This window comes from Trichosurus vulpecula, chromosome 9, assembly GCF_011100635.1.
Source record: "Trichosurus vulpecula isolate mTriVul1 chromosome 9, mTriVul1.pri, whole genome shotgun sequence".
NCBI classification, from domain to species: domain Eukaryota; kingdom Metazoa; phylum Chordata; class Mammalia; order Diprotodontia; family Phalangeridae; genus Trichosurus; species Trichosurus vulpecula.
The window spans coordinates 204,777,439-204,799,946 of record NC_050581.1 but is presented as its reverse complement, the minus strand read 5'-3'; the positions used below and the strand labels follow the sequence as shown (position 1 = coordinate 204,799,946).

The 22,508-nt window shown below is 49.9% G+C and overlaps 2 protein-coding genes across 2 annotated transcripts in view; one reads left to right on the top strand and one right to left on the bottom strand.

The window, feature by feature from the left end:
• Window positions 1-22,508, bottom strand: part of LOC118832343 (centromere protein P) — a 202,489-nt gene that overhangs the window by 94,766 nt on the left and 85,215 nt on the right. The window lies entirely within an intron of this gene.
• ASPN (asporin) overlaps window positions 6,268-22,508 on the top strand; it is a 30,689-nt gene continuing 14,448 nt past the window's right edge. Inside the window, exons 1-3 of the mRNA XM_036737627.1 lie at window positions 6,268-6,529; window positions 14,397-14,664; window positions 19,115-19,227. Of these exons, the coding sequence (XP_036593522.1) occupies window positions 14,409-14,664; window positions 19,115-19,227 (369 nt within the window). The 5' untranslated portion in view covers window positions 6,268-6,529; window positions 14,397-14,408. The remainder of the gene's footprint in view (window positions 6,530-14,396; window positions 14,665-19,114; window positions 19,228-22,508) is intronic.

Genomic DNA, 22,508 nt, shown 5'->3' with positions numbered 1-22,508 from the left:
GGATTGGTTCTGCTTGGCTATGCCTCCTTCTGAATGGAAAAGGAGTGGAAACCCCAATAGCAGTAATCATTGGCTTTCATATGTGTCTAAGGTGGCTTCACCTAGATCATCTCACAACAGCTTCAACCCTGAGATGCAGGTGCTATTTGCAGCTGGGGAATGTGGAGCTCAAAGGTGACCTGACCAAGGTCGCACAGCCACCAGGGGGCTCAGGAGGGGATCCAAATCCATGGGTTTATGACTCCCAAGTAATCTTTCTGCAGCGTTTCACAAGAAGGGTAATGATTTAGCTCTTTTTGCTGAGCTAGAAATATGAGTTTTCCTTTAAAAAATAAAAAGATTACAGGGTATTTGCAACCAAGAAACCTAATTCTAGTTATGGTTTTCCAGTCTCTAGGAAGAGACTGCCTGCCTCTGAAGCAATCAATTAACCAATAAGCATGTGAGCTGCTAGGGCGATATGGGAATATCGCATCTAAGAATTTTCCAAGAAAATCTTGTGAACAGTGTGACAGCACGTCCAGACAAGCTTGATTCTTTGTCTCACCTTATCCCAAGCAGATCTTAACACATCTTTAATGCAGCATTTAATTCAACAAGTTGAAACAAATTCTAGAGACTACAAAGTCACAACTGGAATTGGGTTTTTTTTGTTGTTCCAAATACCCTGTAATCTTTTAAAAAAATTTTTAAAAGAAAATTCCTATTTCTAGCTAAATCGCTATGGTCCTTAGGAAAAGCTGCAGAAACAAGGAGCCAGACGCTTACTCCTTGGAAGCACTGCCCTGCGGCCAAGCCTTGAGCGCCATAGAGAAGAGCTCTTGTAGAAGGAATGTGGAAGGGCAGACCCTGGTGGAAGCTGGACATCAGCGTGAGCTACATCCACCGTCACATCACGGCATTCCAATGGCATGCTCTGTTTCTAGGCAACAGAAATTCTGTGGTCAAACAAACGAACACGATACTCATCACGTGGCCCTCTGCTGCCGGGAGTGAGTGGGAGGGTGGGAGCCCACGGGGCCTGCTCAGAGCTACCACATTCACATGCAGGGGTCTGAAAAGATGTTTTATCTAATTCTGTGTCTCACTGAATTTAAGAATGCAGTCCGGTACTGGATGCAAGATTCTTCAACATTAGTCCTCGATGACTGGAAACAAATTTGCAGCTGGAGGGAGGAAAGGCTCATGAGACAATCACTATGTATCCAAACTCCTGAGCGCCGCTACTCTTTCAAACATTTCACGCACCAGCAGAGCGTGAGCCTCCTCTGAACATCCAGGGATCTCACCAAAGAAGGATGAGGGCGGGTCCCAACCTGTGCCGACCTTCGGGCTGCTCCATGCCCCACCCGAAACCAGGAGACCCACCCAACATGCTGGCAGGATCGTGCTGTCCTCTGCGGTGGAAACCAACCGCGGCTCAAGGCTGAGTGAAGCCTCTCTCTAGCTACGGGGCTGACCGATCTCACCTCGTACATGTGGAAGTGCTGGGGATCCAAAGCCAGGTAGAAGACAGCCCCTGCCCTCCGGAAGCTCACAGTCTAATGAGGGAGATAACATGCAAACAAGTGCGTGGAAACAAGCTACATGCGGGATAGACTGGGATGGTGAAGGCACGAAGAGGGACTAGGAGGTTGTATCTGAGCCCAGGTCGTCTGGATGCTGGGCCCAGAGCATTGACCCGCTACTTCGTGGCAATGGACTAGAGTCCGGAGGCAGGGAGACCAATCAGGAGTTTACCGAAATGCCGGCTAGTGGTGCTGAGTGAAGGGAAAGACGAGGATGGAGATGGGAGCTCTTCTGGAAGCAGAATGGATGAATGAGATCCCAGCCTGCTAGAGAAGCCACATGAAAATGCATGCCCAGGCGCCATTCTCCAAACAATGGGGAGCGGTCAGAGGGCACGAAGGAGTCTTCAGAAAAAATGCAAACGTTCAAGAGCTCTATGAGAACAGTGCCACAGATCCTTAGGAAGAGAAATCCCCCTGCAAACCGACGTTTCACAGCACGTCCAGAAAATGGGCAAAAATGGCCAGAAATGTAAACAGCTCATGTGGAAGAAGACAGACACACTAATTAGTATCTGGTGCTGAGACTCTGAACTGGTCCAGTCATTCCCAAAAACAATTAGGAAAAACGACTATGGTGCTGATGCCCTTTGGCCCCATGTACCATACTGAGCCCTCTGCCGTCCCCCAGGAGGCTCATGACTGGGAACACTTCAGCATCCTAGATTTCCTCAGCCTTGGCCCTCCACCCCAGCTAAGCACACAGTAGGTGTTCAACATTGGTTGACTGATTGATTAGGAAGGCATGAACCCCAAGCCCCCATTTAAAAAGAGAGCTCACTTTTCTCTCCTGGCTGCACAAGTCTGGGACTTTTGACTTCTCACTCCTCTCAGCCTTGGCCCTCCCTTTGGTCCCTTGGATTGGAGGGGGCCCAGGAACTGCAAATTTCCATTGAAGGAGAGAGCTCAGCTCAGATATTTCCTGCTTCCCTCCTGGTTGTACTACTTCAGGACTTCTCTGACTGGCTTCTCCAGATGCCTCCCCCTCCCCATGTTCCAGCACATCCCTTTTCAGCTTCCTTTTGGGTCTTAGGTTTACCTCATTACACTGTAAGTGCCTTGAGGGCAGGGATGGTGGGGGGCGGGGTACACACTTGTGACTTTCCCTAGCCTCTTAGCAAGGTGGTGGCATATGGTAGGTGCTTAATAAATGTTTATTGAAATGAAATCTACCCCAAGGAGGTCAAATACAAAGTTCTTATTGGGGGGGAAAAGATTCCTGTGCACTTTTATGGCAGCAAGTAATGGAAACAAAGGGGGCGGCCACCTATGGGGCTATGCCCAAACACTGAGTGTGCTCCAATACTCCAGTCCCCTGGACAAAAGATGAGCCAACATCGGAGGAACTTGGGAGGCCTCCTCTGACCTGGTTCACACAGAGAGCCCCATACGTAATGACTACGTGGGAAATGTGGGGAAGACCTAAGAATTCACCCCCATGGAAAGAATAATCTTGATTCAGAGGACCAGGGGCTCAGCATTTTTCCTCTTTCCTACAAGGGAGGCTTCTACAGAGGTGTGCTATCAGAATATGATTAGGGATGTAGGAAAAAAAAATATAAAAGCTGTTCAAGAAGCCCAGAAAAGCGAGTGCAGCAAGAACGCTTGAGGTGGCCTTGCCTGGCAGGGGCTGGCCCAGGCCTGAATCCCCCCTCAGCTCTCTAGCTGCCTTTGGAGGTGGACTGGTGCAAAAATGCAGCATCCAGCTTGCTGGTGGAGCCTCTGTTTCCCTGGTAAGTACTGCAGAGCCGAAGAGAGCACCGGCAGGGTCATGGGGCCTATTTTGTGCCACAGACCCTGGAGTAGTCAGCCTAGTGGAGCCCAGGGATATGGACCCTTTCTCAGAATCAGAGTTTTAAATAATTGAAGGAAATGCTAAGTTTCTTTTAAAAGTTGGTGAAAAGAAAGATGTTTTTTTCATCCATTTTCATGGCCCCTCCAAACCTGCCTAGCAAGAGGTCCGTGGTCCCCAGGTTAAGAACCTCTGTTCTAGAATGAAGAAATCAATTCACTTTTCAAACACTGATCCAATTAAACACAGATCACCACTTAATTCTATGCATGAACTTATTCATAGACACATTTCCAAACATTCTTACCCCAATAATTCCAAAGTAATTTCATTTTAGGGTGTAACCATGTAGGGTTGAGGTCATTACCTGAATAATTACACTCTAAAAACCTGTTCTTATGAATGAATCAACAGGATAATTGCCTCAACCTATGAATTTCCTCACTCTGGGGAAGCCAAGACCTGAAAGGCTTTACCTTGACATCGTCATGATAACAATAATACCAATGACGTTTCTATGGCACTTTATGTGCAGGGTCTCATTGAAGCTTATAGTAAACCTGAGGGGAGGGAACTACGCCCATTTTACAGATGAGAAAATGAGAACAGAGGGTACTCAGTGCCTTGCCCAGGGTCACATTAGCGTGTGGGTCGGAGGTGGGAATGGAAGCCAGGACTTCCTGACTACAAGTCCCAGCTTCATCTACTCTGCTGCCTCCTTCCCATCCTTTCCCGGGGTGGCCTAGCCTGCTGATTATGCCAGGAGAGGGGGTCCAGGTCTGCTTTAGTGCCACATCAGTTCAGACAACACACCAAGCTGCTTCTGTCCTTTCAAAGGCCCCAGCCAGGCTTGGTCACTTTTATTCCTGCTCTTCTCACTCTTGATTGCCTCTGAGGAGCATTCTGTAAGAACATGGGAGCTGAGGCAAGGCCCCCTGAACAGGCTGTCCCTTAGGAGAGGACCAAGTGACTTCCTTGAGAGGGAAAGAGGGAGGAGGGAGAAGTTTTCCATAGGGGAGGCTGATGTTCCACCTTTTCTAACTAGATTTCAGTAATTCCACATCTGTCACGTCTACTGACTGTGCCCAAGGTTGGGGTCCAGGTCATGCCAGAGGCAGAGGCTGACAGCCATCATTCTTCAGCAAGAAGGGGCCCAGGAGCTGGGGACCAGATGTGATCAGTGAACACCATTAAAAGGAATAGAGTGAACTCTTGTAAAGTAGACAAAGACCACTGTGAAGCCGGGAGGCCAAGCCCTAAGCATGGTTCAGCAATATGGAGGTGTCTTTGCCATTGTGGTCCAAGGTCGAGACAGCACCTACACAGATGAGCCCCCAAACAAGGGTATTTTTTAATTGAATGCAGTTAGTGCTGCATCCACATGGAAGGCCTTTGGAGGTCCAGCTCTGGGGGCTAACCCTGCCCATCTGGGCTTCTGAACAAGTGACCTTCAGCTGTGGACAGCTCCCCACTGTCACCGGTTCCTGCATAGGAAACAGATGGATGTGCCAAGGAGTGGACATGTCAACTGTGCTGATCCTCTGAGTTTCTGGTTACCTCCTGCTGCCCACTTCTAGCCAAGGGACAAGGTTTGGAGGTGGGCATTTCTAAGAGCCTGATTTGGGGCACTTAAGACTCCCTTCCCCTGCTGCCTGGACCCTGTTGGGAAAGGATAATCTACCTGAAGGGGTTTATTGATTTTACTTCATGAAATGTTAGTTCAAACTGGATTCCCTTTTGAATCTAACAAGATGTGACATAGTTCTTAGTCCAGTGGGGCTGGGAGGAACATGTCTGGGATCTTTTTGCCAGAGGAATGTGCCAGCGTTTCTTCATTTAAGTCACCTGGGGCTACCGGGTGGCATACTTCTGAGAGGCCAAAGAGTTAGGGGATACCAGAAAGAGAAAGAGGCAGGTAAGGTCCTGATGCCAGGGGAGCCCCCTGCCTGCTGCCCTTCTTTCTTATGGCACTGGAAGCTTGGGAGAGAGAGGAGAGGGTCTGGGCCATGGCATCCAAGGGCCTGGCTCCATGTCCTCCTCGTCCCACACGTTGGCTCTCGTCCTCCCTAGCCTTCTGCTTCCTCAAGTTGTAAAAGAAGGGGATCGGGCAGCTCTCTAATGTCTGTTAACTTCTGACTGTCTTGTCTGCTCGGGGCCATGCTGACTGATGGCTGCTCAGGCTGGGCACAACTGGCTTTATCCAAGACCAATCAGTGCCTCTAGGCTGAGTGGAAGCTCTTTACCTGGTCAGATCCATCTGAGAGGATGCTCTCCATTGGGGGAAAGACCACAAACAGGCCCCCAGGCAGCCTACCCAAAATTTCAGACATTCCTTCTGAATCTGAGAGTAGTTCAGAGGCTTGTGTGGCACTAATAAACCTCAAAGAAACAGGAGATGGCAGGTTTTCTCCCCCAGGAAGGACGGGGATGGAGAAGGTGCAGTGTTGGGCTTGGGGCACAACGTTAATGTTTGAAAACAGTGCCACCGCCACCATCCAATGGGCAGGGTCAGAGGGGCTTCTGCTCAGATACCTGAGCTGCTTGGACCCCCCTTCCCTGGGATCGTAAAGACGGAAGAGATTTCCAAGATCAACATGCCAACCCCCCAGGCTGTCCTAGTAGGAAAAGTGACTGGCTCACGCATTTGAGCAGACATTTGGTTAAGAAATGCTTGCTGCCTTATTCCATTCCATTCCATACTCTTATTCCATTGGGGAGTGGGGGCAGTGTTTAAAAGTCACACCTTGTCATGGAGGTTTTCCTACCACCAGGAGCTTCTTGAATGGATTTCACTCTCCCTTCAATGGCAAGAAGCCATGCATTATTACATCGCACGGGTTTTTTTTTTTTCTTCCAGATTCTTCCAGTAGACGTCTAGAGTTTAACGAGAAGTTTTGGCTCTGATACAGACAGTGATGGAAAACATATGAGCAATAACAAGCCTTAATCTCGCTCCTCAGTACTAAAATGGGATAATCTGGAGAAGCCGTTTATTCCAGTGTCACCCAGGGTGCCAGCTGCACCGGGGAGTGCTGGGGGGCAGGCATCCCCAGGACACCTTCGCATCTTCTCTCCTTCAGAAAACAGGACAACGCTGACATTCTACTGCCCTTACCCTTGGTGTGTGCTGGAAAACAACACTGTCACAGGACTGCTCTAGCCTTACAAGGTAGGTTTTCTGGGTGCTTGACTTCCTTGGTCTGTCTTCTGCAGGCAGATAGCAGTAGAATGTTAGAAATAGTTTATTTTTCATAAAGATAAGGGGATGTTGACATAAGAAAAATTACATTGGCTTGGGAACATGATCCCAAGATAAGAAACGAATCTGCTTGGTCTCATTTTGTTCTTCATGGTGATTAAGACAAAAACCACCACAAACTATTGGTGCTTTAAAAAATCAACAAACCCCCCAAAAGGGAAAAGCTTTTCTTTGCATGTTTATGATTTACAGAAAAGTCTAACATTTCATCTCTTTGTGTCCACATAGATGTAGGATTACTGACTTCTAAATAGGTTAACTATGAATTCAACATTGCTGAATTTTTGTGTTTTGCCATAAAAGTGACTGCAACTGATTTCTGACATTAATAGAAATACCATGAAAACATGTTTGTTTCTGATGCCCTGAGAACAGATGGCTTTGAACCTTATGTCATGGATGCTGATTACTGAAAGAAGAATGTTAGAAATTTCTTTGCAGCATCAAGTCTGTCTTTTTTCTCTACAATGAGAAACTCTGAAATACTGGGACTGATTTTTGTAATTTCTGCACAGCTGACCTCCAGCCTGTAGTTGAATCTAAGTTCTTCTTCATTAATCAAGGGGCAGACGGGATTCTGATAGGTCAGCCCCACTTTGCTCACAGAGAGAACCACTTGGTAGCTTTTTGGCCCCGAGCATACAAGGCTGTGATCTCTCTTGTAAAATCAACATGGGCCTTCACGAGTTGTCACGATAAACACAACGATGTCCCTCGCCCATAGCAAGGAAAAAGATACAAAAAGCCACGGCCATGACTCAGTGCTGGAACGGAGCACCCAGTGCCCCAGGCTGGAGCGTGCATCCCGCCTGGGAATCCACAGAACAGGGACCACAGGCTGCAGGCTTGGCTCAGGGCCACTGAGATCGGAATGTTGGGAGCTGGATGGTGTTTTGTTCTCTTTCAAGGGCTACTGACTCAGGGGAAAAAACCAACCACAGGCACCAGAAAAAAAGCACCTAACACATAGGCTTCTTGGTTGTTTGTTTACTTAGAAATAGAGCTATTCCATTCACCTTCTTTTAAAACAAGGACCAGGGTTATTTGATAGATGTGAAAAGTAAAGAAAACTGGAGGAAGACAGAATAAAGAGAAGGGAAACATGGCCTGGGGAAATGACCTCTCCCAGAGTTCAGAACAATCCTTTCTCCACTGGGAAATCACTGGTCTGCCTGTATTATCCAACTTTAAAGTTTATTTTTGAAAAAGTCCTTTACTTAGAGAATTCTAAAATTTTATACATGCGTAAGGTCAGTTTTTAGAAATTTGGAAATCTGTCTGCCAGATTCAGAATGTCACATGAGCCTTTAAAACAAGAGAAGACTGAAAAAATGCCTTATTTTTGTGTAGTGGGCGGGGAGCTGCTGTGTGACCCTGAGAAAGTTAATTAACCTCTCCATGACTTCAGCTGCAGAGAAGCCAACCTGCACTGGTAGAGAGTCTCCTCACCCGGGAGTTGTCCATACAGTGCAGTACTTGGGCCAGTTCCTGGTTCTCTGGGATACAGGGTCAGGCTCATTGAACATTTACTTCACTGAGCTGGTTCTTCTTTTTTTAAAATAAGAGCAAACTCTGAATGAGCTCTAGCGGCTGCTTTAAATGGGACGGCTACAGGATCTCCTGCCCTGAGGATGGAGGGTTCAGCTGGACCAGAGGGTCTTCAGCTTAGTTCTAGAGGCTGCACAGTCTAAGAAACTAAGGATTCAAAAGAGACATTTGCTATTCATGCGGTAGCAAAACCCTACATGATCTTAATGGCCAACATGGACAGGGTGTGGAGACGTGAAGTTCTGTACACATCGTGTCTCCCTGGGTCCTCATGACAGCTCTATGGGGGGGTGCTATTATCATATCTATTTTCCAGAAGAGGGAAGTGAGGCCCAGGGGCATTAAGTGACCTGCTTAGAGCCACAGAGCTGCTAAGTAACTGAGGCAGCATTCAAATTCAGACCTTCCTGACTCTGGGTCCTGCTTGGTGATGATCCCTTTGGGATCATGGGAAAGAACAGACATTGGCAGGATGGCTCTTGGGACATGGAAGGGATCACAATGGGAAGATGATTTTTTCAGGACCTGGTCTCTGCAGATCCAGTGAGTGAGTGAACAAGAGAAAGGGGCTGGGGGGTGGGGGGAGGCGGTTCTGCTGGCTCCCTGAGGAGGGCTGACTGGGCCCAACAAACAGACTTGATTCTCGAGTGCAGTGAGCAGGCTCCTCTTCAATTGAGTAGCTGGGACAAGCTTCCCGATGTCATGCCTGCCCAGGAGGAGGTCCTTTCCACAAGGATCTCTGAACTTACAGATGGCAGGAGGCAGCCTCGGGCCAGTGTCTGGAAGGGGGAAGGTGACCGCCTCCAGGGGGCGCCACAGGGCACAGAGGCTGGCCCCAGATTTGGGAAGACCTGATTGCCAATCCTGCTTTAAACATTTCTTAGCTATGTGACCCTCAGCATCTGCCTGCCTCAGTCTCCTCACCTGTAAAATAGGGATTATGCCCTCCCAGGGTTGCCTCGAAGATCAGATGACCTAGCATTGGTAAATCACTTGGCAAACCTTAAAGGGTTCTATAAACCCTCACTGTCATCCTCACTCTCAAAGTCAGAGGAGGGAGAACTGATTTGCTTTTGGAAATAGGAGGGAAACAAAGTGAGGCAGAGAGAGCTTCCATGACACTTCTGGGATTTGAACCCAAGTCTTTTGACTCTAAATATCCAACCCAAGTAAATCCACCCCCCAAAGGCCAAACAAGGGTTGTTTGTCCAGTTCTTTAAGCTCCATCGACCCTCCCAGCACAGAGCTCCCATGTCCCACTGAGGGAGGGGAGAGAGCATTATGAATCACCTACTGTGAGCCTGGCACTGCCTAATAGGCCCTGTGTTGGCCTTCAAGCCGCCAATGGACCTGGGGCCCTGTGGGAGAAAGCCCAGGAAGCTCACAAGAAAAACCTTTGAACCCCAGCAAAACCGCCTGGATGAAGTACTTACATCTTGGTGTGATTTAATAACAGGCACCCTCATCCAAATGAGCTTGACCGCCATGACAATCATTTACTCACCTGGGACACACCTCTTCTTATCTCCATTGGTTGGCACCATTTTTCTTCAAGGCTGAGTGAGAGTGGGTACACCCACTGCATTCATGAAATCTGTCCTGATCCTGCCCTGCCTTCCCTGAGCATGGAATTTGCTAATTATCTGTGGATGAGCTGTACGCCCACACCCACACCCACATACCTATCCTCCCACCCCACAGGTCACTCATACCCAGTCCCCCACCCCAGCACCCATACATACCTCCTACCCCTACCTATCCCCCACCTACTCACTTCCTTATATACACCCTCCCACATACCTACACTCACACCCATCCCTGCCCCAACCTATACGCCCTCTTCCCCTCCCTGCCACCAAAACCAGAAACTGCCAGATGGCCAGGACTGCTTATTTTTTCCTTTCCCCCTTTCTGGTCTCCCACCATTTTAAGGTGCTTTGCACACAGTAAATAATTGATATTTGTTGAAATGAATATAGAAGACTCATGGACACACCCCTGAGCCTGTCCTCAAAAATTAATCCTAGTTAGTCACGCAGGTAGGACAGATGGAGCAAAATCACAGAATTTTGGACAAGAGATCTTAGGGGTCATGGAAGCCAGGCTCCTCCTTTATGTGGGGGAGGGAAGTGTAGCCCAGAGAGGGGGAGGGGGCTGCTCTAAGTCACAGGGAGTTAACGATCGAGTAAGACCAGGGGGAGCTGGGAGTCACCTACCCTGGCCAGGGGGAAGGAAGGAAAGAAGGAAGGAAGGAAGGAAGAGGCATTTATTATGCACTTACTGTCTGCCAAACACTGGCCTGAGCACATACATAGAAGTGACCCAAGCCCCTGCCCTCAAGAAGCTTCTGTGGGAAGAGAGGAGACAACACTCATGGGGCCCCAGAAGCAGGGGTGCTGCTGAGGGAGAGTACTTGCACAGCAGCGGGCCAGGAAAGCCGGGCCTGGTGCCTGCAGGGGCATTCAGTCTGGGGGCAGTGTCACTCTATTCCAGTCCCAGCCCAAGTTGGGCAGGAAGCCTTTCCCAAGCTTCCTTTATCTTGGGGCTGCCCCTCTGGGCCAACTCCCAGTTATCCTGCCTCTAGTTTGTCCGTCCATAGGTGTTTACATGGCATCTCACCCATGAGACTGGGGGCTCCTCTGACCTGTCTTAGCATAGTGCCTGGCACACAGTAGGCACTTAATCAATGTTAGCTGACTGACTCTGCGCCCAGGGCAGGAGTGAGGGAGAGGCTGCAAAAAGCCTAGTCTGGGGAGGCCTCTAGGCCTTGGTTCTCCCATGTGGACTACATGAAGAAGTCTTCAGGTCTTCTCCTTCTGAACTTCTTTTCCCACCCACCTGCTCTAGTCTGGACTTCATTATCATGCTCCCCCCCTCCACACCCCCACACCCCGCCCTGGTTAGATGAGAAGTTACTTAAGGGAAGAGATTTTTCCTTTTTTTCCTTTCTTTCCTAAATTCCTAGCATTTAGCACTGTGTCTGGCACATAGTAGATGCTTCACAAATGTTGAATGGCTGATCGACTGATCATAGGCAGGATTTACTACGTGTGGCACAAGGCCTCTCTGCTATGGAGGTGACCCTAGAGTCTCAAAGACAATGCCAGTCATGTACAGGCTCTCGGAGTTTCTACCAGGCTGGCCTGGTTGGCCCCAGGAGCCGAGGGCTGCTGAACATGGGTGACTGAGGACCAAGGGGTGGAGACCCTCCCTATCGATTCCCCAGACTCTCTGACACTTGGGGACTTCAGTGCCAAGATGGGAAAAGGTGGAGGTGAGGAAAGAGCTATGAGGAAGCAGGGCTCAGGAGGAAGGAATCAAAGAGGCTAAAGACATGTGTGGATTGTGCAGAAGTGGTTACTTCCTTTAAAAAAAATTGGCTGGCATTGGCCACTGAAAATACCAAGTAACAACACAAAAATGACATTTTTAATAGAGGAAAATACTCATCCTGGACGTGGGAGGATCCTTGATTTGGCTATTTGGTTTGTGGTCAAACCATTGACTCATCAGAGCTAAGAATGAAATTTTTAATAGCCACACAATTAAAAAAAACAACTCTAGATGAGTTAAACAAGTTACAGAAAATTTAAAAGTGGGAAATGGACACCAGAAGTCATGCTGACACTGATTGTAATCACTTCATCCACAAGCTGAACCCGAGTAATTCAGTGGCTCTAACATAGCAACCATAAGAGCCCAGAAAGTGTCTCACTCATCAACATCTGGATGACTCGCCAGGTGGAGGGAGATGATAGCCAAAGCTGCATCGAGCTAGGGCGTGAGCTTCTCTGGAAAGTTCTACAGAGAAGGATGATGGGAGACCACAAGCAGGACAGTCTCATAACACAGACAGAGAACAAAGTCATCCCCTGGTCACTCAAGGGAGAAAAAGGAAAAGACTGGTAAACACCATTGCAAGACGCTGTTTTCTCCATCCAGGATCTGAACTCTAATCTCCAGTCCCTGAGGCACTCAGGAAGGAAGCAGAAATGGTACCAAGGAGGACAAAAATGGAAAAAAGCTGAGAGACTGGGAGCAAGCTGGGCAGAAAAGATCCAGGCTGGAGGCGAGCCAATCACGAGGCTATTGAGGGACCCACATGTGAGGCACCTGCAGGAGGGAAAGACACCAAAGACCTTAGCAATAATCAAAAGAACTGAGAGAACACTGGAACCTACTTAACTCCTCTCTCATCACACAAACTCCTATCGAGAGTCCTGGATGAGAAATGTAGGGGGGAACAGGCAGGTGTTAAAAGGTTTTCAACAATGGACCGCTGAAAGAAGTAGAGAACACGAGATCTCATTTGGGGAAGGAAAGAAGCATTTATTAAGCACCGACTATATGTAGGCACTTTGCTAAGTGCTCACTGTGGCTAATGTTTGTTGATGATGAAAGCAACATTTGACTGAGTAGAACAAAACACCACCTTATTGGCTCTTTTCAGCAAGCAAGATGTCTCTCACCCAAAATCAAGGTCACCCAAGCTTCCTCAAAGGATGTGACGGCAATAATTCAACATTCCACTCAGAGACACTCATGAGCATTAGGTGAGGCACAATGCTGGGAGATGTGTGCTCGCCAAAAGCTTTCACCACTGTGATGGGGGAGATGAAGGGCAAAGTCCAGGTCAAAGGGGATTCCCTGTGTGGGGGGAGGTCCTCCAGGGCTCCTGTTTGTGTACTGCTGATTGTGCTGATGCAGAGCCTGCTAGAAGGCATCTGTCATCACTCAGAGGAGGGCAGCCTGACCATCCACACAGAAATGACCAAATGGATGAACAGTGTTGATTGCCCAGATGTCAACACCCAATAGAGCTCATAAAGCAGTGAGTGTATCTGGGACAGACAGGGCAGATGGGCCTAGAGAAGAAATGCAAAGCACTTTGACTGACCCCAAGCTTCTGCCCACCTTTACCGCTGCTGGAATACCACTGCCCCAAAGAACTGCAGATGAACTTAATGTCTGGCAGATACAGGCTTCTGACCTCTTTAGGGCTCTAGTCAGCATAGAAGGAGACCTGCTCTGGTAGAGGAAGTGTCCTCACCCGAGAGTTCCCAATACCAATGAAATCACAGGTCTGGTTCCTATTCCTGTCCTCTATTACACATAAACCTTGCTCTGACCCTCCCCTCCCCTCTGCTGATTGACTCTCCCTTCTCCCACCTACATCTTGGTTACAGTGGTTTGCAGGTTTTCTTCCCGCAACCCTTCTTCTCTGCCCTCTGAAGCCACCACTTAAGTTTCTTTCTTGTACCCAACTCTCCAAGTCATCATTAACTTCCTGCACTGTTCCAGTTCCTGCCTCAGGCCTCCTCCCCTGGCCTGGCGAGGGGCAGTCCCCATGTTCCTTGGGAAGGGATGCCAGGAACAGGGGGACGTGGCTAGGGCTTCCTTGGCTATCACACATTGGGCTCTGTAGTGTTCTTGGTACCCTGCTGGGAGGATGTGACGAAATCAGTGAAGATCTGGGGGCTGTCAAGGAGTAGAGTCATGAGTCACAACTTTGCTGTACTAGAACGAGAGCGCTACGATCCAGATGAGTGACTTACAGATGAACTCAAGCAAACTTCTGGTGCTGAGGGGCAGCTGGTGGGCTGGAGGCCGTGCCATAATGAGCCAGTTACTGGCAGCTTCTCTATCCCCGACCTCCACACTGGTCGGCTGCTCCAGTGAGGGGCTTGGAGCCCCCGATAGGCCCAGAGGTGGCCAGGGACCATCTCTCCCTCCCCAAGTATACCAGAGAACTTGCGATGGGTTAAAATTACATTTTACAACACTATTTATTTGTGAAAAGGCATCCCAAGTTTCAAGCAACATCCTTGCACACAAATATCAATAACAAAACATGCCTGTAGAAAGAGCCTACTTTGTGCAAGGTGCAGCCTAACCTGGGCGGTGAGACAAGGAGAGCTCTGTCTGTGTGAGGACCTCTGGCCGTACTCATTTCCCATCAACGTTTTTTATATCTGCTCAGTGCCACAGGGAGAAGGATTTGGGGGCCAGGAGTGGGGAAAGGTAGCGTTGCTCTGCGTGGGTGACAGTACAGAGGACGGAGCAGGGGAGGGCTGGATGACACGAATGTGCTGTAAGCCGGCAGGTTTGGAGGGGAGCCAGACAGAGCCACACGAGGAAGGAAGCTACGGGAACCAGGGACGGCAGCCGGGGGTCCAGGCTCCTGACAGGTAGGCTGCAGCCTCCACTGCCTACTTCCATCTCATTGCAGGTCTGAGAAGACATGAAGGAGTACGTGCTGCTCCTGCTGCTGGCTTTGGGCTCTGCCAAGCCCTTCTCCGGCCCTTCGTATCTGACCCTGAAGAACATGATGCTCAAAGACATGGAGGACGGGGACGACGATGACGACGACGATGACGACGACAATGCTCTCTTTCCAACAAGGCAGCCGATGATGCCCTTCTTTCCTTTCGATCTGTTTCCCTCATGTCCCTTTGGCTGCCAGTGCTACTCAAGGGTGGTCCACTGCTCCGACCTAGGTAAGAGCCCTGCCAGACATGCCCTTCCACCTCCCCAGCCCCAGGGGGCTGGCTCTTCCCAAGTGAGGAGGCTGTCCCAGGCAGAGTTCCTTTCCTCTCAGATGGCCATCTCCGCCCTTGGCATTTAGGTGGCTGGGCACATATGCTGCGGAATGTAGGCTGGGAGGGCAAAGGCTTTGGATTCCTGGTGCCCACATGGAGTAGATACTGAATGAGCATTTGTGGCACTGAGAAACATTCCAAAGTTTAAATGTTCAACTGAGGGCAAAGGTACAAAGACTTTAGAACTCGCTGAAAATATTCCACTCATCTTGCTGCAGTTGGATTTTGCTAGGAATTCAGAATTTCTCTTAAAAAGCCTACTATGTGCTAGCAGGACACCGTGGGTGGGGACAAGAAAACAAGCTGTGGTCTCCAGGCCACACTAAAAAATCTTACAAGGCTCAAAGGGAGGGGAGAGTATGTACATTACTGGTCAATCCATCAACAAGCATCTGGTGACTTTGGGAGGAGATGCTTGAGGAAATCCCTAAGGCCTGAGACCTCAATGACTGAAGGATGGAGGAGGGGCCAAGGAGGAGCTGGAGGCCATAGCCATGTGTTACTCTTTCTAGAGGTTTTGCTGTGAAGGGAAAGAGTGAGACAGGGAAGGTGGGAAGGCAGCATGAATATTGATAATGTAGGACTTTTGTAGGTGGAGGGAAAGGAGCCAGGAGAGATTAAAGCCCCACTGGGAGTGCCGAGGTGAGGGTCCAGAGATCGAGGCGCCCTACAGCCCCACTGAGAGGGTGAGGTCCCACAGGAGTCTGGGAGTGCTGAGGTGAGGGTCCAGAGATCGAGGTGCCCTCTGACCTTGGCCCCACTGAGAGGGCGAGGTCCCACAGGAGTCTGGGAGTGCTGAGGTGAGGGTCCAGAGATCGAGGCGCCCTCCGGCCCCGCTGGATCCTGGCCAGCAGGGGCTCCACCAGCAGCACAGGCAGTCACCATATGCACTATTACAGGCTAAGCCCGGCCCAGTTAGAAACAAAGTGCTATTCAAGGCCTTGAATCCCTTCCCACATCATTCTGCAACTCTATTTGTCCTTCAGTACCAAATTCAAATCACTTCTTCCTTGAGCTTTCCTTGGTCTCGGCTTCCCACTCACGTGGTCCCTATGGAATCCCTGCCTCCCTAGCCTGGGCAGCTTTATGAGTTTTCAGGTATTTCTTTCAGCCTGATCCTGCAGCCTCGGGAAGCCTTTCTCTCTGTTCTTGGCTTGCTTCACCATAGACTGTTAAGGCACTAAGGAGGGCTGCTGAGGAGGGCACTTGTTGAGCTCAGAGACCACCCCTTCCCCCACATCCCTCGAGGCCAGCCTTCTCCCAGGTCTGCCCAGCTCCGCCCTCCCCAACAGATTCTCTGGGGCTTGAGAGGCCTCCCCTGCCCCAGATGGTCACACTGTCCTTTGCATTCTATCTGACTGGGAAGCCAGGGACCATTGTCTGAGTTTCTGCGATCCTCCCTTCTGGAAGCCCACAAAAGCCTGGTTCTGGTTTCCCTTCTCACACCATCCCAAGGTTCCTAGCTCTCTACTGAGACCAGGACATCCATGATGAGACGTGTGATTTATTTTGCAAATAAGGGCTCTGACTTCCTGACACCTTTTAAAAAGTTGCTGGATGCCTTGGAGTTCAAGAAAGAACCCGATGGGCTTCCTGTTCCATCAGGGCCAAGAGGCCATTCTTTCGTTGCTGCTCCTTGGAGTGGGTGTGTCTAGCTGGCAGTTTCTCGGTGTCTTCACGGCTGGATGGACGAGGCAGAACAGTGCCAGGCATGCATGGGGTCCGGCCGGCCCAGCCAGTGAGAGACCGAGCCCTCCATCAGCTGTAGATGAACAACAGAAGGCTCTCAGTGTCCCTATGAGGGGAATTTTTTCTAGGTATAATCTGCTGTCAGAGGCTCAAAGTAGAGGCTGAAGCCTGTGTCGCGTCCTGGCCCTGTCAGAAGCCGCTAAATAGCTGTGCCCCATTAAGCCAGACATTTAAGGCTCGCCAGGACCTCCAAGACCACGGCATTGACAGTCCTCCTCCAGAGGAGGGCCCTGGGACCAGACAGCGGAAAGGCCTGGCCCAACCTGAAATGACCAGGGAGTGAGTTCTCCATCTCTGGCTGCTGTTCCCCTCCCGTGGAGGGCACTGGATGAGGTGACCACAACAGCCCCTTCCAACCCCAAACCCAAGTTTGCTTCTGGGGTTTCTGAGTGGGGGACGGCCAGGGTCAGGCCTGTACTTGACAAAGATCCCATCATCAGATTGTGAGAGATGGACGGGAGAGGAGGGGGAGGGACGAGCACTGGCAGACTAGGGAGAAAGAGATTCTAACTGTCCAGGCACGAAGGGTCTGGTGAGGGGAGTAGCCCTGGCATCAGAGGAAAGGGGGTAGATTCGAGGGACATCGCAGAAGAGAGCCTGGAGACTAGGGGTCAGTGACAGTGCCAGCTCGCTCTGCCAGAACCTTGAAGTTGGCAAAGCACTTAAATAATAGTATAAGAGCTGAGCCTTTACAAATGTTGTCTCACAACCTTGAGAGTTAGTGCTAATGACTTGTCCAGGGTCACACAAGTGGAAATTGCTTGAGGCAGAATTTGAACTCAGGCCTCCTTGGTGCCAAGTCTAGCACTCTATCTACTATGCCAGGATTCCTCCCACTTGCTTTCTTCACAACAGTCCTATGAAGTAGGTGGCATAAGCTTGATGGACCCATTTTACAGCTTATAAATGTCAGAGATGGGATGTAAACAGGCTCTCCCTGACTATCCACCCCAGCGCTCTCCTTTCTAGGAGGACCCCAAAGTTCTGAACCTGGTGACCAGGAGGATGCTGGTACTTCGTACAGAAGCAGGCATGTTTGGCAGAGCAGAGGGTTTAGCAGGGAGGTAGGCAGCTGGGGACTGGGGTTAGGTTAGAACCACTAGATGTGGGAATCATCTGCCTCGAGATGGTGATGGATCGTGTCCCCTGACTCAAGAGCTACTTCCTGAAGCCGATCTTGCCCAGCCTCCACCCTTCTCCTAAGGGCCCAGCACCGTGTCTGGCACACAGCTCCACCGATCCTGCCAGACTCATCCTCATCCACACATGCCGTGGCCACTGGTCCCTCTCCCTTTGTTCAGGGACTTTGTGTCTGACTTTCCTCTGCCGCCTCCTCTGCCCAGGCCGAGCTCCTGGGCCACCTCCATCCCAAGTCTTTCCCTTCACTCCAACCCACATTAACCTTTCCCTTCTCTGTATCCGTCCTGGCCTAGCTACTGGCGAGAACCAGACAGGGTCCTGGCACCCAGCCAAGGAGCAATTAATTTTGTCAAAAGTTTATTAAGCAGCTGCCAAGGGCAGTGTTCTGAGCTAGGTGTGGGGAGCATCAAGAGGCACCTAAAGAAAAGGCCCCCACCCACTTGAGCATCTGCGAACTCCATGGCCTTCCTGATACCCTCCCGGCCTTTACACAAAAGGACCCCAGTCTGCCCAGCCTCTCCATGTGGCATCCCTGTGTATGGCAACTCCCCACTGAAGCAGGAAGAAACGCAGCAGGGCAGCAGCGAAAGAAAGAAAGGAGGGCGCAGAGGCCATGCCCACCAGCAATGGGGGCAGGAATAATTGGGCCAAGGTCCCGCCTTAGTGGGGCTGAAAGGCATTTTATTAGGACTTGGAGGTTCTTTACCTTTTTTTTTTTTTAAAAGACTCCCTAAGGAAGCTACTAACATTTTATCTTTTCTAGTTAATGTACAAATGCTAAATACGGGCTGATTTTATTTTTAAATGTATGGTTGTACTTAGAGAAAAGTATCTCATTTTTACAGAAGTTATGAGAATGCCAGGTGGGGAAAAGGAAAAGAGATGAAATTGAACTATACAAAAGAGGGGGTGTGTGTGTATGTTAGGGTGATGCTACTGCTAACGGACCATGACAGACAAGACATTCCAGTCTCCCCACATTCACAGCCAGGACCCCCAGACAACCTTGAGGGGTGACCTGGCTTGGTTTAAACAGAGGGAGCAGCAGGAGTGGGTCTCTGTGGGTCTCACCCAGCTGTAGCTTGGCCTCGGGGACCAAGCACTAACTCCTCCACCTGCTAAGACAGGCACTGGCTAGCAAAGAGCTCAGCAGAACCCCAATATACTCATAGGCTCCCTCCCCTGGCAGATTCCAGTCTGGCTTTGGGCAGTATGGCTGGCTCTCAGACTCAGGCACAGTGGGCTCTGGGCGCACAAGCTCAGGCTCCGGTGGGGCCTTTGAGGCTCCGAGGCCCCCTTTGTGTTGGGAAGAGGAGCAAGTGCGAGATGTTAGGGGCTGAGAACAATGACACAGCCTGGTGGGCTATGGTGGAGATGGGGGCCGGGGGGAGGGGAGGCTTCTTTCTCCTTGGGTGGTTTTCTACTACATTACTCATTTATCTGTCTGTCCATTGCTCAGGTTTGACATCGATCCCAAACAACATTCCGTTCGACACCAGACTGATAGACCTTCAAAACAATAAGATCAAGGAGATCAAAGAGAAGGACTTCAAAGGACTCTCTTCTCTTTATGTAAGACTCTCCCTCCATAGTTATAAGATGTTTAATTGAATATGCATATGTGTATAATGGGATGATGTTTGATTTCCTTCCATCCATCCATCCATCCATCCATCCATCCATCCATCCATCCATCCATCCACCCATCCATCCATCTATCCATTGATCCATCCATCCATCCACCTACCCACCCATCTACCCATCCACCATCCATCCAACCATCCATCCATCTACCCACATGTACACACACCCTTCTTAGGGTTTTAAGTAAAGCACTCTTTATCAGTGACTGATATCCATGAATAACATAGTGACTTCACAACAGAGGAAGCCCACCCTTCTCCCATAATTCCCCAGACAATGGCCACACAGTGTATCTTTTGAAGGGAGAAAGTCCCTCACCCCAATCCCCCTCCAGGAAGCTCAAGCCACACTTAGGAAGCTCTCATGCTCAAGAAGTGTTCCTGAATTCCTAATTTGCATATTTGTAACACCCTTCCCCCCAATTCTGCCCTCTGGGGCCAGAGAGAGCACTCGGATCCCTCTTCCACTGGGCGGCCCTTCCAGTCCAGCCATTCAATTAGTTCCAAATCTGCCCAACTGCATAAACATCAAACTCCCGTCTTTCATCCTTTTCACAAGAAGGCCTGAGATCCTTGGTGAAATGAAGGAGGCATAAAGGAACACACAGGGCACAGCTCACAGTTGCCTGGGTTTCGGAAAAGCACTGGGGACAATTCCTTTGGTCTCAGTGGGCCTCAGTCTCCTTCTCTGTGTCATGGACCTCCTTGCCTGTCGGGTGAAGTCTATGGCTCCCCCTCAGAAGGGCAGCAAGGAGGCACAGGGGAGATGGCGCCAGGCCTGGAGCCAGGAAGGCCTGAGTTCAAATCTGCTCTCAGATACTCACCAGCCGTGTGAGCCTGGGCAAGTCACTTAACCCCTGTTTGCCTCAATTCCCTCACCTGTAAAATGGGAATGGTCCTAGCACCTGCCTCCCAGGGTTGCTGTGAGGATCCAAAGAGATCATTTTTGTAAAGTAATTGCCACAGGGCTTGGCATGTAATAAGAACTGCAAAAAAGTTATTATAGGAAATGCTGAATTCCAGTAAGAGATAAATGAAAACACGCAAGTTCACAGACCCCCTGGAGTGGATTCACGGACCAGAGCTCAGGCTAATTAAGGCCCGCAAGTCTGGGATCTCCTGCTCTGTATCTATGACCCCAAGGAGTGTCTGCTGCCTGAGCAGGTCCTGGATTTGCACGAGGGAACACTGGTCTAGGCCAAGGGCCTCCCCCAGGCCAGCCTCAAGGCTTCAAGGCTAAGAGCAGCCCAGACCTCATCATTCACAGACCCCTGGATATTGGGGAGCTGCACAAGCCCAAGCAAAGCCCTCATCACCGGACATAAAGATGCACTTCATTTGTCTGTCCTGGGGGTGACATGCCTGGCTGGGCAGCTGCTCTCTCCCAGAGGCCACGCACACGGGTATCTCCTTGTGGAATGTGACCTCAGGGCCGTGTCTCTGTTCCAGAGACAGAAGGCTCCCTGCACAGGAAAAGATATCTGGGGGCACGAAGCAACAGAACCCCCACTAAATGAGAATACTATAGCCTGGGACGTTCATGCTGTTAACAGGTGGCCACAGCTGTGCTCACCCCAAATCCTCCAGGCTCACACCAACTCTGACTGGTTTAGATCAAGTCACAGTCAGCTAGTCAGTCAAGAAACATTTGTGAAATGCCTACTATGTGCCAGGCACAGTGCTAGGGACAAAAAGAAAGGCTAAAGATAATCCCTGCTCCCACAGAGCTCAGTTTCTAATGGGGAGAACAACAGGCAAACACTTCTACAAACAGGACAGAGATTTAACGGGGTGATCAGCGTGGGGGAAGGCACTACAATGAAGGGGCATGAAGAAAGGCTTCCTGTAGGAGGCGGCCAGGTACAAGTCGCTGAACCTCCTTTTGGGTCTCAGTGGTTAGTGTGCTGAGCCTGGAGTCAGGAAAACCTGAGTTGAAATCCAGCCTCAGACATGTCCTAGCTGTATGATCCTGGGCAAGTCGCTGCACCGGTCTGCCTCAGTTTCCCTCCCAGGGTTGTTGTGAGGATCAAACGAGCTAATCATTGTAAAGTGCTTAGCGCAGTGCCTGGCACATAGCAGGTGCCATACAAATGATTAATTCTTCTTCTTCTTCTTAAGGCTGTGAGTCTCCCAAGACCTCAAGGACCCCCAGTTATACAAGAAGCCTCTCTGATGTGGCCTGGAGCTTCATGCTCTGGTTGCTTCTAAGGGCTTTCTGGGTCGGTTCCATGGGATCAGAGAATCACTGCAGTCCTGTGGTTGGGAGCTAGCTTGTTTTCCAGCCACTTTCATGATAAATTACGGTCCCCCTTGTGGAAGGCCAGCCACATTTTCCTGTTGCTGGGCTTGCTATACACCCACATAATTTGGTAATGATGAAATCTGGGACTCCAATTTGGCTTCCATTTTTGGCATTTCTCTGTTCGATGAAAACACTGATGGTCCAGTTTAGTGGGAGACAGCGTGCCAGGCCAATGTGCTTAGGCAGCACTGAGGCTGCCAGGCCAAGTGCTTTATTCCGATGACATTCTCTGGCCTCCCTTTTATGTCCCTCCAACCGGGCTGAAAACAGACCCAGGCAGGCACAGGCCTTCACGGGCAAACTGGCACGAGACTGTAGATTTATGTGAGGCCGAGAGAATAGCTCTTTTGTTCTACAGCCAGTTAACTCATAGAGAACTAGAATAAATATCCCAGCATCCTCAGGGAAAGTGTGCTTGTAAACCAGAAGCTAAGCCCTTACTGGAGGTGATGCCTGGACACTTTACCACAAGCACGCTTTAACCTTAGATCATTATTAACAAAATGCACAGATTTGTGGCTTCTAAGTTGGCCAAGAGACTAAAGGGGGAGACATATAAGGGTTTGGACAATCTTCTCGCTAGAGGGTTAACTTCTGAATAACCCCGAATTTGCTGATCTCCTCAGTGGTAACTCAAGATCCACCGAGGGCAGCCTAAGAATGCAGCTTTCCGAGTGCTCAAAGAGACTGGGCTGCCTTGGGAGAATGAGTGGGGCTGGTGGCTTAACTTGCTTCCAAGTGACTAGACTAGGAAAATTAAGGTGCGGCAAAAAGGAAAAACAAACCACCAGGAGGCTCCAAAACAGCTCTTGGCCTTTTGCTCATCCTCGGGGCTGCAGGAGATTCCTGGGAAAGTCGATGCTTAGGGTCCTGGTACCGAGTCTAACTGAGGACCACGGATCACAGAA